Source organism: Podarcis gaigeae (assembly GCF_964106915.1).
Source record: "Podarcis gaigeae genome assembly, chromosome: 17".
NCBI lineage: Eukaryota > Metazoa > Chordata > Lepidosauria > Squamata > Lacertidae > Podarcis > Podarcis gaigeae.
The window spans coordinates 9,054,541-9,068,955 of NC_139694.1; the positions used below are offsets into that span (position 1 = coordinate 9,054,541).

Here is a 14,415-nt window from a genome sequence, read left to right on the forward strand (position 1 = left end):
TCACTACTGGGATTAGGATTTAATTTAATCAGGATTAGGCTATGCCACAGTGAATGCCCAACCTCTGGATTGCGGGAGCCTGTTTCAGAGTGTACAATCAAACAAGACACTCGCTTTTCTTTATTCAAAATATTTCTGAAATATACACTGGAGGGTGGGAAGAACTACCAAAAAGTGTTAGTTCCCCAAACACCCGATCTGCAGCGTTACGCAATTTTGTGAACCAAGCAAACTTTGGTCTGATTTCCAAAGGTCTCGGTCAGCAGGAAGCCATGAGAGAGAGAGAGAGAGAGAGAGAGAGAGAGAGAGAGGAAAAAATGATGTATGTCATAACTGGGATGTTGACACAGAGGAGGAAGAAAAAGAGATAGAACCGTCAGCCAGGACTTTGGCTTACCAAGAGAAGGAAGGAGAAGAAATATTGCCCCTCTCTCATAGCGGAGGGCTAAAGGCAGGATCACACAGAATATCGACAAAACAAGGAGCGAAAATCAAACGGTCTGAACTGAAGCGGAAAGCGTTCTCATCTTTACAGAGTCCTTCTAATAGGTAACATTTGCTTCTCATCTGGTTTTCTTTTTAAAGAAGAGTGTGAGTATATTTTCTATCAAATACAACACACACACACAACATGGTTTGGTCATTTTAAGGGAAAATAGGATCAATTGAAGTAGGATTAGACGAATTAAGAAAAAATGAAAAGGAGATCTATCTCATACCTTCCAACATTTCTCAGATGAAAATAAGGGGATTACAGCCTCTCAGCTGAACCTACCTCACGGGATTGTTGTAAAGACAAAAATGTGTGAGGGAGAGGATTATGTACAACGCCTACAGATAAATGGAATGAAATAAAATCTGCAAGCTGCCTTGAGTCCCTGTCAGGGGAAAAAGGTGGGGAATAATAATAATAATAATAATAATAATAATAATAATAATAACAACAACTGTGAGAATGATCAGGAACATAGAAGAGAGTAAATCCTATGGAACTCAGTGGGACTTAGTTCTGAGTAAAAAATACTTAGGTTTGCTGAACAGTCTTTACCCAGTTACCTGGGATAAACTCAATTGAATACAGTGGGACTTACTTCTGAGTAGACAGTCTTCAGGCTCCATTTACAATAAAGGAATAAACACTTTACATGTTTAAAGAAATTAAAATGGATTTGTGACATTTTCCTTCAAAATTATAGGAAGGGCTTTGAATGCCAGTTTAACAATTTCCTTCATTTGGTGCAGGTATTTTACTTTCAGTATAAACAGGATTCTGTTTTTGCACCTATACACATACCACTTTTAATTGTTCTCTCAGACATGGAGGGGACGAAAATAGAACACCGGGACATTCTGAGATCAAATCAGAATCGGGACAGCTTCTGTAATTCCGGGACTGTCCCAGGAAAATCAGGACACTTGGAGGGTATACTATCCAACAAATACAGTCATTTGTTTTGATTATAGGTTATAGAAAATAATGAGCATTGTAAGGGGGGGGAAATAGCCTTACCTATTGTAGTAGATTGAATATTATATTAAACAGAGGGTTCTTAATTCTACTTGTGGGATATATTGAGCTTTAAAGAAATGTAATCTGAATCCTGAAATACTGTTCATCGGGAGAGGGGGTTAATTTATATTTACACTTCAATCAATATTACTTTTGTAATAAATCTGAAAGAGCCGGTCTGTTGAGGATGCTTTGATCCTATCCAGCTAAAGTTGTTAATGCTGAAGGTAATTGTATGACTAATAACTCATTGGCTTCACTGGGGCTTGTTTTAAGCACAACTTATTTTTCATTGCATTGGATGCAACATGGATGCAATAAGCTTGCTATTACATGTGACATAAACCATGATCTTTGGTTGCTAATGAAGCACTACTGAACTCTTTCAGATTAGCCAACATGGGTTGGCAGCATATTGTTCCTGGAATAACCCTCTTGTTGCTCAAGCTTACAGGGACATCCCTGTTCCTTGTTTTCAGTAAGTATTGGTCAGGCTTTAGTTTCAAGGCTGCCTTTCTACTTACATATTTATTTTCACTTGTCATATCCATCATTTTTATTGTATTCTGTATGTGTCAATGACAATGTCCCCTTAGTGCTGTGAAAAAGTTGAATAGGAGGTTACTAGGAAAGGAATAAAAATGAAAGCTGCCAATATTATAATGCCTTTTTTAGCAAATCTGTGGTGAGCCCACACCTGGAATAGCGTGTACAGTTCTGATCTCGACACCTCAAAAAGGTGTGGAAAGGGTCAAGGAACGCGATGAATAGGCTGGAACAAGCCCACCATGAGGAAATGTTAAAGTGTGATGGACTTTTTACCTTGGGAAAATGTAAAGGTGAGGGAGGCATCACAAAGGAAGTAGGATTTTTCCTCCCTCTCTCATAATATTGAAACACTAAGGGAGCTGAATGGTGGGAAATTCAGAACAGTCAAAAGGAAGTCTTTCTTTATGAGGTGCATAGATCAAACCATGGAAATCGTTTTTGCAAGATGCTATTATGGCCACAAACCTAGATGGCCTTAAAAGAGGTTTAGTCAGCTTCATATAAGGCAAGGCTAACAATGACTAAAAGCGATATGACGGTTGCTGGGCAACACGAGCGAGGAGTGTGCTATTGCACTCACATCATGCTTAGGGCCTCCAAAACACATCTGGTCACTGTAAGAACAGGATGCTGGGCCAGATAGGCCTTTGTCCTGATCCTGCAAGCTGAGTGCTTCAAAGTGCCTTTGTACACATCCCTCAGTCATCCCTCAAAGCCATCAAGTGACCATTATTATCCCAATAGTGCATATAAGGGGCTGACAGAAACAGAGGCTTGCCTAATAAGGCCATTAAGTGACTTATTGTCTGCTCTTAGTGCTTATGATGGACTTGCTGTCCTAGCCGACAAGGAAATATGACTGCGTGCATACTGAATTTTAGCAGCCATGTTAAGGAGTGCTCATCAGACAGACGCCATTCCAAATGTTCTTGTTTTCAGTTCCACAGATCTTCCCTAGGGGAAACTTCAGCTTCATTCCTGAGGAGAATTATACAGGTAACACTACAGCAGTTCTCTGGGGAATCTCTGAGCTTAAATAAAGAAGGGTTTTGCAAACATTCTTGCTGAAAAATGCAATTCTTTTTTTCACCGTTTCCGCAACACTCATCGATCAATGATGAAATAGTCCTGATTTGCTGTCACTCTTATTTGACTTTATTTTGCAGTGAATCAGTAACGCGGTCACATATCCAACCTTGATTGACTACATAATGTTGTGATGTCACACTCTATGCGCACCCTAATTGGCAAGGCTCAGCCACGGTACTACATCAGAAAGCATTTTCCTCTTTTGAATATGGTGACATCATAATGTAGCCAAATTTGATTTGCTACCAAATCTGAGACATCATTCTGTTCATGATGCAGTTCCTGACTGGTTGAAATGATCCATGTGACAGGAAGTAGAGAGAAGCACCAGTCAGTTTGGCGGCGGGGTGGGGGTGGGAAGTGATGCTGAAACAGTTACAGCCAATAGAAAAGAAATGGTTCTTCACATAGCTGTCAACTTTTCCCTTTTCTTGCGAGGAATGCTATTCGGAATAAGGGAATTTCCCTTTAAAAAAGAGAAATGTTGACAGCTATGGTTCTTCACCAAACAGGATAGAATAAAAGGAGAATACTTATACAACGCAGGTGGGACGCGGGTGGCGCTGTGGGTTAAACGACAGAGCCTAGGACTTGCCGATCAGAAGGTTGGTGGTTCAAATCCCCACAACGGGGTGAGCTCCCGTTGCTCGGTCCCTGCTCCTGCCAACCTAGCAGTTCGAAAGCACGTCAAAGTGCAAGTAGATAAATAGGTGCCGCTCCAGCAGGAAAGTAAACGGCGTTTCCGTGCGCTGCTCTGGTTCACCATAAGCGGCTTAGTCATGCTGGCCACATGACCCGGAAGCTGTACGCCGGCTCCCTCGGCCAATAAAGCGAGATGAGCGCTGCAACCCCAGAGTCGGTCACGACTGGACCTAATGGTCAGGGGTCCCTTTACCTTTACTTATACAACAGGGAAGGAGAATCTCCAGTACACAGGCCAATCTAGGTTAGTCAGGAGTTGTAATTTGGCCTATGAGGCAATTTCCCCCCAGGGATACCCATCTGTCTCATATTATGACATCAAGTGTGGGTCAGGTAAAGCCATGGATGAGTGCATTTTGAACCTTTTTACATTTGGCACCGAATGCAAGTCGCTCTGGAATTCGTTCCACTCAGGGGCTTAAAAGTAGTGCTGATCCCTGATGCAAGCAGGGTGTTATGTAATAAGATTCAGAATGCAGCAGTCTGATTGGTCCTAGAACAATAGGATTCAGAATGCAGCAGTCTGATTGGTCCTAGAATAATAGGGTCCAGAATGCAGCAGTCTGATTGGTCCACAGAAACCACCCAATCCAGTTCCAGGTGGAAGTGAATCCGCAACCTGATTGGCCTACAGGAGAATCCCGGAATTAGCCAATCACGTGGGGCCCATTTTGTAAATAATGTATATAAGGCAGACATTCTGGGAGAACTTCCATTCCTCCTCACCATTATGAGCTGAATAAAGAGCATGAAATCCACTCTCGACTCCGAGTATATATCACACGGTATAAAGATTAGGTGCTGACTGAAAGCGCTCTCTCTCTCTCTCTCTCTCTCTCTCTCTCTCTCCAGGGATCTTTGCAGCAATAGCTTGAAGTCATGATTCATTTAGGTTCTACAGTATTGAAATCAGTTTTTTTTAAATAGTTTGAAAAGTTAATCATGACATAAGTCAGGTTGATTTCAGTGGGAACTAATTACAATTATGTACCTTTTATATTTGACTTCACTTAATAATGCTTTCTTTTGAAATGTTTAAGATTTTTTTGTTAACTTTGCTCTGCTAAACGTGCATTCTGCAGTTGACCTCCTCTGTAGTTTTTTTTTTTTTTGTAAAAAACCGTTTAGGATAATTTTTAGGTAAAGGTAAAGGGACCCCTGCCCATTAGGTCCAGTCACGGACGACTCTGGGGTTGTGGCGCTCATCTTGCTTTACTGGCCGGGTCATGTGGCCAGCATGACTAAGCCGCTTCTGGCGAACCAGAGCAGCACAATTTTTTAGTTTCCTGTTACTTATGTTTGAATGAATGTTAATTGTATTTAAATGTATACTTTATATTTGACTTTCTTCAGTAAGATATTATTTTGATTTTTTTTTTTGCTGTTTTGATGTAGGTTGTAAACTGCTTTGAGACACCCCCCAGTATAAAGCAGTATAGAAATGAAATGAAAAGTGAATAATTAACTCAGTCCAGATTGAATCCAAAGTACGGTATTTTTGGAAATACCTATCAAAATTTACCCCAAATCTAAATAGAAGAATACTACAGGTACAGCTTTTCAAAGTTTATTAATAGAGGCAAAAAATGTATTCGTTTTCAGAACTGCTGACTACTAACTTGCCTGAAGGAAGAGCTACAATTGCAACCACAGGTATCATTATCATTTGAATATTTGGAAACAGAAACCAGTAGTATTAATTATATTGTGCTGTAAAAAAAAAAAAGAGGTGTTATGGATCTATTTTCTAGTCGGGAGAGAGCATGGGAGACTTTTAATGCTTTTCATAATAAATTGTTTATTTTTAAATGTACAGATTGAGGAGATGGAAAACAGGCAGGGAGGCAGGCACACACACACACACACACACACACACAGTCACAATAATAATCTTGAAGCTGCATCATTCTGGCACCCTGAATGTTCTGGCAACTCCCTGTAGGCGGTTCTTTTGTGGCACCAGTAACATATGAAAATCCACATCTCTGGGAATAGTAGTAACTACACAACCTTTAGAAGACATCTGAAGGCAGCTCTGCATAGGGAGGTTTATAATAATAATAATAATAATAATAATAATTTATTATTTATACCCCGCCCATCTGGCTGGGCCTCCCCAGCCACTCTGGGCGGCTTCCATAGAACCAAAAATACAGTAAAAAATGTTTTATTATGTTTTTTTTATATGCCAGAAGCTACAATGGTTTAAAGTGGGACGATATTGCTTTAATTGTTTGATGTGGATGTGGTTTAATTATGAACATGCAGAGGTTGTGAGTGGGTACTGGAACACAGATGTAATAGGGACAACAACAACAACTTTATTATTTACGGTATACCCCGCCCATCTGGCTGGGTTCCCCCAGCCACTCTGGGCTGCTTCCAACAAAAGATTAAAAGTACATTAAAATACCAGTCATTAAAAACTTCCCTAAACAGGACTGCCTTCAGATGGGACTCCTTGCCAATACATGTTCAGCGAACATACTGGGGGGCAGAAAGCAAAGGAACACAGTTGGCATATTTGGTAGATAAATATGTAACTAAACCAATACTCCTAAACTACGCTGCCTTTTTTCAATTTAACCTTCCATATATCCAGCGGGAGGCCTAAGAACCTTGTTATAGATCTTCTCTCCGTCCACTCATTGAAGGAAGAGGGACATACACAAAATTACCCCACCTGCCCCTCAGTGGAGGCATGCATGCAGTTACAGCAAGATTAAGAATGCCAGGCTGGGGGTCTAGGAAAGCAGGAAGCAGGCACCTAAGATGGCATTTGAATGGGGCCAAAGTCCTCTCTGGTGGTGACAGTTTGTGAATCACCATTCCCTTCTAGAGTTGGAATTTTCGTTATTAATATTGAGTTCTTGATGTGTTCATCTGCTTTTATCATGCTGCAGTCCAGATTCCTCAGAAGCCTCCTACATGGGAAAGACACAGAGGGAGTGAATTTTGGTTTACTGAAACCAAGGAGGTTTGGTTCCACTGCCGATTGGATTGCATGCAATGGAGCTCCGACCTAGCGATCATCAGTGATAGAAATGAACTGGTAAGATTGAGCTCACTTTGATGGGAGAAAAAATGTGCCACTGGAGTTAAATTTCTTTAACCAGGGATAAGGAGAGTTGAGAACATCTTGCACAGAATTCACACCATACCTGTAAAGCACATCCAAGTCACATTTAAAGTACATGAATTTCCCCAAAGAATCATGGGAATTGTAGTTTGTTAAGTGTCCTGGGAACAACCTTTAAGACAGTCTTCAACAGCGTGGTGGCCTCCAGATGTTTTCTGCTGGCTGGAGTTGTAGCCAAAAGCATCTGGAAGTTACTAGAGTGATGAAAAGTGTGGTATCGTTTTCATGTGGTCTGAATGCATCATTGTCCTTGAAGGCACAAATAGATTCTTCTGCCTTAGTGGGAGCTGGCAAATAGCATCCTTTTTCATCTGACCGTCCTTGTCAGTTGTGATTTTCTCTGCCCTGATTTTCCTCATTCATTCATTCATTCATTCATTCATTCATTCATTCTTCTCTTGCCAGGAGTTTATTCAGAATAAAACTGCAATGGGTTCTTATTTCATTGGACTGACGTATACAGTGGCTCAAAACAAATGGCTATGGATCGACGGCACAGAACTCAGGAATAACCTGTATGTGTGATATTCTCTTTCACCCTTCTTATGGTGGGTGGGTTACATTCTCCATGGGGCATCGTCTTCACTCACTGGCCCTGTTTCTGGAAAGCTCTCTGTTGTATAAAGGTAAAGGGACCCCTGACCATTAGGTCCAGTTGTGACCGACTCTGGGGTTGCGGAGCTCAACTTGCTTTATTGGCTGAGGGAGCCGGCATACAGCTTCCGGGTCATGTGGCCAGCATGACTAAGCCGCTTCTGGCGAACCAGAGCAGCGCACGGAAACACCATTTACCTTCCTGCTGGAGCGGTACCTATTTATCTACTTGCACTTTGACGTGCTTTCGAACTGCTAGGTTGGCAGGAGCAGGGACCGAGCAACGGGAGCTCACCCCGTCACGGGGATTCAAACCGCTGACCTTCTGATTGGCAAGTCCTAGGCTTTGTGGTTTAACCCACAGCGCCACCCGCATCCCTCTCTGTTGTATATAGTACTGGAATACCTTCAGATAAGATGATGCTCAGGATGACTTGCTGCCAAAAAGGGTATCCTGCATATTGAGTTGCTGTCAAGAAGTGCTAATTTCAGCAAACGCAATTTTTCTCATGCCTGCATGGCAAGCTGCATCTGCCAGAATTCCCTCTTCTGCATTACTCCCGAAGATATATTCTTCAACATCTCGTAGATGAAAACAAGGACACTGCCGTAACATCTCTAGGCTCAGTTCAGATGTAATGCTAAGTCCCAACAGGGCTTCCTCCCAAGGTGAGGGGAAGTGACCTAGGTGAAGTCTGGCAGGACAGCTTACTCTTTGGAATTAACCCCTTCATGCATTTAGACTTAAGTATGTTGGTTATATGAAGCTGGTTATCCCACATGGTCCTGCTTTGTTGTTAGCCGCCCTGAGCCCAGCTTCGGCTGGGGAGGGCAGGATATAAATAAAATTTATTATTTATTTATTATTCAAAAAAGACAAACCATGTGACAGAGTCTGAATCATATACTAATCCAAATGATGGGTTAGACCACAGCTGTGCCCACACGCTTGTGCAATTGTGCTAAGTCATACTTTGGTTTAACGTTACATATACGGTAAATCGGGTCCTAGTGTCACACCAAGAATCTCTGCCAGAATCCCTCCCCTGTTATTAATCATGGCTGAATTCCGCTCGCCAGATGCTGCATTCATTTCCTCTTCCAATCAGCAGTTCAAATCCATGTGATGGGATGAGCTCCTGTTGCTCTGTTCCAGCTTTAGCCAACCTAGCAGTTCAAAAGCACGCCAGTGCAAGTAGATAAATAGGTACCGCTGCGGCGGGGAAGGTAAACGGAGTTTCAATGTACTCTGGCTTCAATCACAGTGTCCTGTTGTGCCAGAAGCAGTTTAGTTGTGACCCACATGACCCAGAAAGCTGTCTGTGGACAAACGCTGACTCCCTCGGCCTGAAAGCAAGATGAGCGCCGCACCCCATAGTCGCCTTTGACTGGACTTAACCATCCAGGGGTCATTTACCTATTTTACCTGTCGTTCCCTATGACACATCCTGTACTGCACAGATTTAAAAACTGTGTGTTTCTTCCTTTGCTTAGTGATCAGAACACAAGTGTTTTCTACTATGTTGGCCTTGTCTGCACAGTTTATTAAATTATGGTTTGTTTGATTGTCTGAACCTTGTCTGATGGCTTCACTAATTTGGTGCCATCAAAGAATCATCTGAAGCCATGGTTTCGTTGGTGGCTTATTCAAATTGGTTTAACTATAAGGAGCCTATTGGTTAGTCAGTTTTCTCAGAAAAATGAAACTGAAAGCAACTTACAACCTCACATCATGTTGCAGGTTGGGGGTGAAGGTGGGACCTGAGTGAATAAGCTGAGGACAACATACCCAGGGAGTTTTTAGACATTCCTAGGGAGTTTTTAAGCTGAGGGAGTTAACAAGCAGGCCAACAAGACACCTCTTGTCCATTTACTAGTGCCATCTGGTTCCCCTAAGTACTAGCCTGAGAAGCAAAATGAGCATGGAGGAGCAACACCGGGAACTGGCCATTTTGGGTGGGCAATGTCTGGGGCTTTGATCCACACAACCCCTTCCTCTGCTTCTCCATCAAAGTTAGCCTTCTCAGGAAAGGAGTTGCTGATCAGGGCCTTAGCCAATGATCAGCCATAATACTTAGTTGTAGCAAACACGGTCAACTTCAAAGTTCTGCTGCACTCTGTTTTTACAGCTTTGCAATGAGACCAAAAGCAGCGGATGATGAATGTGCAACTCTTGCAGCAGGAGAACTGAAACCAGTGTCATGCCACCAAGAACACCACTGTATCTGTGAGAAGAATCCTGTGTAGTTCATCTGAAACAGCACCATGCAGTGACGTAACAAGGAAGAAGACAGAACCATGGACTTTTAGTCTGGGACATTCTCAGCTCTATCTGGGAGAGCCTTCTCCATGCAGAGAAGATGCTCTAACCCTTCCCTCAGGTTGGACTTCAAAGCAATGAATGGAAATGTTATGTACTGAAGCTCTCACCCTGGGCCAGCAGGGGGATACTGTAGATAGTTATGCAAATAAGGGATTGAAAGTGACGTTCAGTGATTGGATAGTTTTAGAAAATTGTTACAGTTACATTGTACTGGAGCTCTATATAAGCAGGCTGACTGAACCCTTCAGTTCAGTTCTGTTCTGGCCTGTAAATAAACAAGAGCTGTTTGAAGAATCGCTGTGTCGTCTGATATGTTCACCCACAACATAACAGGAAAAGCATTATAATTTCCTAATAACTAAAATGCCAAGTCCACACACTGATGTGTGCTTTTCTATTTTACATTTTTGAACTGATAATATCAGAAATGTGTAAGCAGAATAAGAATGGTTATTTTGAATCTTAGAGGCTTTGGCCTAGTATTGCGTGCTCTGCAATTCGTTTGAGCCATGAAAACTCCCAAGAGTCCAGCATAGGCCTAGCTTTTCTTTCTTTTGGAATGAGGCAACTGATGGTTTACTAAGCCTTTTGTGTGATATGTGGTTTATTTAAACATAGATACAGGTTGGCCATAGATAGCAGGTTCACAGTTTCTGAGGAACGTTGGAGGGCATGTCATTATTAAACCCTGCCGCCTCATCCGTTTTCTAGTGGTGGGAGACACAAGCGCCGTTAAAATCTCACGCGAAGCAGCTGAGCTCCCTGTGTCTCTCTTCAATCCATCTGAAACCCAACAACTTGATGACATCACCATTGCTCTGCAGTGAATTTTTTTCTAGGGGAACAGTTAGGGCCAGAGGCGAGGGAAATCATACCTTCTTCCCTAAGCTGGGCAAAAGCTTCTCGGGCTTTGGGAAGACAGCACCAGGGGAATATTTAGGGGACTAGCCTCTGGAAGAAGGAAGAATGACAAGGACTCTTGCAGGAAAAGATTTCCAAAGATGCCTGGGTTTCAGCTCCTTAAATGAAAATGTAATGGCATTCCACCCACACCCCTAATTGCAGCTAGATAATGCAGGAAAAACACTGTGGGCACAGGAAAGCAACAGGCAATGTTTAAAGATTATTATTGTATTAAAAAGGGGTGATTTGTGTATTTAGAATATACATATGTTGCTTAATCAGAAAAATCTCCAAGCAATGTACATGATAAAACAATGATCAATAAAACATAGATAAAATCGGCAACACTTTTTAAATTTAACCATATATACGTTATTTGTTTATTTTGCTCTGGCCTGCATGCATTGCTGTACAGTACTGCATGTGTGTGAAAAGTCATGTATTTCAGCTCTGGGTAGCAAAGCACAGACAGATTTGCAAATTTGTGTGTGTGTGTGACAAATTCCAGAGGGGCCATCCGGTTAGGTTGCAATAATAGATTGTAATGGATTGCTTTGAAGTCATTTCAGTATCAGGTGGAAATGAAAATCTCCCCAACATCCATCTTGCTCCTGCTTTCATGCCGCCATCTTGTCCTGTATTTTGCCAGAACAAAGATGGCAACCCTATTCGTGATGGAGAATCTCGTGTCTTATTTTAAGAGGTTATGACGTCAACCGTTATAATGCTGTGATCTACAGAGATAAACCAAATTGACACACACCCCTGTTCTCACTAATTGTTCCTACCAAGCTGTACTGGTTCTACCACTAGGTAGAGTGAGATTTTGGGTATTATGAGAGGGTAGCAAATGGAGGTAGTGAGAGATTTTACTTTCTTGGGCTCAATGATCACTGCAGATGGTGACAGCAGCCACGAAATTAAAAGACGCCTGCTTCTTGGGAGAAGGGCAATGACAGGCCTAGACAGCATCTTGAGAAGTAGAGACATCACCTTGCCAACAAAGGTTCGTATAGTTAAAGCTATGGTTTTCCCAGTAGTGATGTATGGAAGTGAGAGCTGGACCATAAAGAAGGCTGATCGCCGAAGAATTGATGCTTTTGAATTATGGTGCTGGAGGAGACTCTTGAGAGTCCCATGGACTGCAAGAAGATCAAACCTCTCCATTCTGAAGGAAATCAGCCCTGAGTGCTCACTGGAAGGACAGATTGTGAAGCTGAGGCTCCAGTACTTTGGCCACCTCATGAGAAGAGAAGACTCCCTGGAAAAGACCCTGATGTTGGGAAAGATGGAGGGCACAAGGAGAAGGGGACGGCAGAGGACGAGATGGTTGGATAGTGTTTTCGAGGTTACCAGCATGAGTTTGACCAAACTGCGGGAGGCAGTGGAGGACAGAGGTGCCTGGCGTTCTCTGGTCCATGGGGTCATGAAGAGTCGGACACGACTAAATGACTAAACAACAACAACAGCAAATGGTCAGCTATTTACCGTACTTTACTATGATTGCATTTCTTACTGCCAGGCAAGGGGAGATGTGCTAGTAGGATTTTCTGCCTCTGGTAAATGGCGTTTCCGTGCGCTGCTCTGGTTCGCCAGAAGCGGCTTAGTCATGCTGGCCACATGACCAGCTGTACGCCGGCTCCCTTGGCCAATAAAGTGAGATGAGTGCCACAACGCCAGAGTCGGCCACAACTGGACCTAATGGTCAGGGGTCCCTTTACCCAATTTCTATTAAATTGAATGGGGCTTATTGCCAATTAGGACTGCAGCCTTCACAATTTTTTTTTATGGGGGAGGGGGAAGAGTGTATCTGTATAATGTACACTAGCACTTTGTCTTTAGTGTGCATAAATGTAAATATATTAGCCTCGTCACTTAAGCTGCAATTCTGTACACACTTATCTTAAAGTCAGACCCTCTCAATTCTTCTTTCTAAGTAGACATATATACCGTATTTTTCGCCCCATAGGACGCACCGGCCCATAGGACGCACCAAGTTTTTTTGGGGGAAAATAAAGGGGAAAAAAATTATTTCCCCCCCAGGCGCTTGTGGGGCCGGCAGCGGGGAGAAGCGCTCTTCTCCCTGCCGCCCGCCTGCAGACCAGGTCCAGGGACAGCGGGAGGACGCGCTGCGCCTCCCAGCTGTCCCCGGAGTTTGTGGGGCTGGCGGCCGGGAGAAGCACGCGTCTCCCCGCCGTCAGCCTCCAAACCACATCGGGAGACAGTGGGATGGCGGCGTTCCACCTCCCCGCTGTCCCCCGACCTTGTGGGACTGGCACTGCGGCTCTCCAGGCTTCAGCGAAAGCCTGCATTCGCCCCATAGGACGCACACGCATTTCCCCTTCATTTTTGGAGGGGAAAAAGTGCGTCCTATAGGGCGGAAAATACGGTAGGTATGCACAGCCTGCCAATTGTCCAGGTCACATGCTGCAGCTGGTCAGGTTCACTTTAAATTCTTATTTATATTGTTGTTTTCCACTGAATCTTTCGTTTATCCAGAAGGCCCAATTTCCTGTTTGCTTTTGAATCCTCTGCCCAGACTGTAGGGATGTAAAAAGGCACTGATTTTGTTCTGCTTCATATTTGTCATATGCAGTGCTGTTTCCATTGCACTGCAATTTGGCTTCCCACAAAAATGAGGCTATTTGCCTTGCTGTCAGCTAGGGCGGAATCTGGTGTCATTCATTATCTTGTCATTACATTATCCCACGCCATGAAGCTCTGGAGCCAAGTGAGGATTCCCAGGTAAGTTCCTCCCTCTATTGTGTGGGCAGGTAGTCCCTCCCCTCCCTGGCCTGGTCTCCTTGGCAACGCTTCCCCCAGGTGGGATTGGACAACTGACTGAGGTAGGCGGAGACCTCCAGGTGTCCCACCTGAGGGAAGGCGAAGCCAAGCCTGTGTTGATGGAGCCGCTCCAGATCTAGGGGCTGCGCGCATCCACGCAAAGGGCGCCCCCCATTCATTATCCCACGCCATTCATTTCAATGCAAAGGAGAGGCAAAGAAAATCCAGGGGAAAGAAGTGTCTGGTTATGTATTGTTATGTATCATTTGTGGACCAAAAACAACACCAATACGGGTCATATTTGCTGAAGTGATTTTCATTTCTCACTCCTGTTTCCATTTCCATTGGATTTCTCTGACATCTCTACCAGACGATGACTTAAGGGTGCTTCCAGATGGAGCTGTTCATTCACACAAAATTTGGTGGCCGTCCTCCACTTTTTGGTGCAATTATCCCATGCATTTCTAAATGCAATTAGTCTGATAATAAAAATGAAAGAAAGTTGCACCGGAATGTGCAAGTTAATGACCAGTGGCCAACCACATTGTATGCAGAACATCGAGCTGGTGATTGCTTGACAAACAGGTGATGTCATATCACCTCCCTGCGAGTTTTGTGCAAAAATATAAGCTGGAATCCCCAAGGAACAGCCGATCTGGAAGTTCCCTAAGCTGACGCTTTGCCGCCAGCACAAAACCCTAGCGTGCTTTTTTTCCTTCTGTAAGCACACATATCCTCAGACTGCTTATCCAAGCAGTGTGCATTGTTGGAGATGCTTTAATTAGCACAACCGGAGATCCGGTAGTCATTGACATGCAAACA

The 14,415-nt window shown here is 43.4% G+C and overlaps 1 protein-coding gene and 1 long non-coding RNA gene across 3 annotated transcripts in view; both read left to right on the forward strand.

Annotated features, from left to right (window-relative positions):
- The window catches only part of LOC310835321, an 88,845-nt gene that overhangs the window by 49,810 nt on the left and 24,620 nt on the right, over positions 1-14,415 (forward strand). The window lies entirely within an intron of this gene.
- LOC310835155 (C-type lectin domain family 5 member A-like) lies at positions 284-10,200 on the forward strand. 2 transcript variants are annotated; one of them, XM_083719949.1, is made up of 7 exons: positions 284-591; positions 1,900-1,988; positions 2,999-3,055; positions 5,453-5,503; positions 6,754-6,902; positions 7,395-7,504; positions 9,713-10,200. In XM_083719949.1, the coding sequence occupies exons 2-7, from the start codon at positions 1,910-1,912 to the stop codon at positions 9,828-9,830; spliced, it is 564 nt and encodes a 187-aa protein (XP_083576075.1). In that variant the 5' UTR covers positions 284-591; positions 1,900-1,909; the 3' UTR covers positions 9,831-10,200. The 2 variants fall into 2 exon arrangements, with proteins under 2 accessions (XP_083576075.1, XP_083576074.1); XM_083719948.1 differs by having other exon boundaries at positions 285-549.

Coding starts and splice junctions, on each gene's coding strand:
- LOC310835155 (XM_083719949.1), top strand. CDS start 1,910: ATGGGTTGGCAGCATATTGTTCCTGGAATAACCCTCTTGTTGCTCAAG. Junction 1,989..2,998: donor ATCCCTGTTCCTTGTTTTCA/GTAAGTATTGGT, acceptor TCTTGTTTTCAG/TTCCACAGATCTTCCCTAGG. Junction 6,903..7,394: donor TCAGTGATAGAAATGAACTG/GTAAGATTGAGC, acceptor TTCTCTTGCCAG/GAGTTTATTCAGAATAAAAC.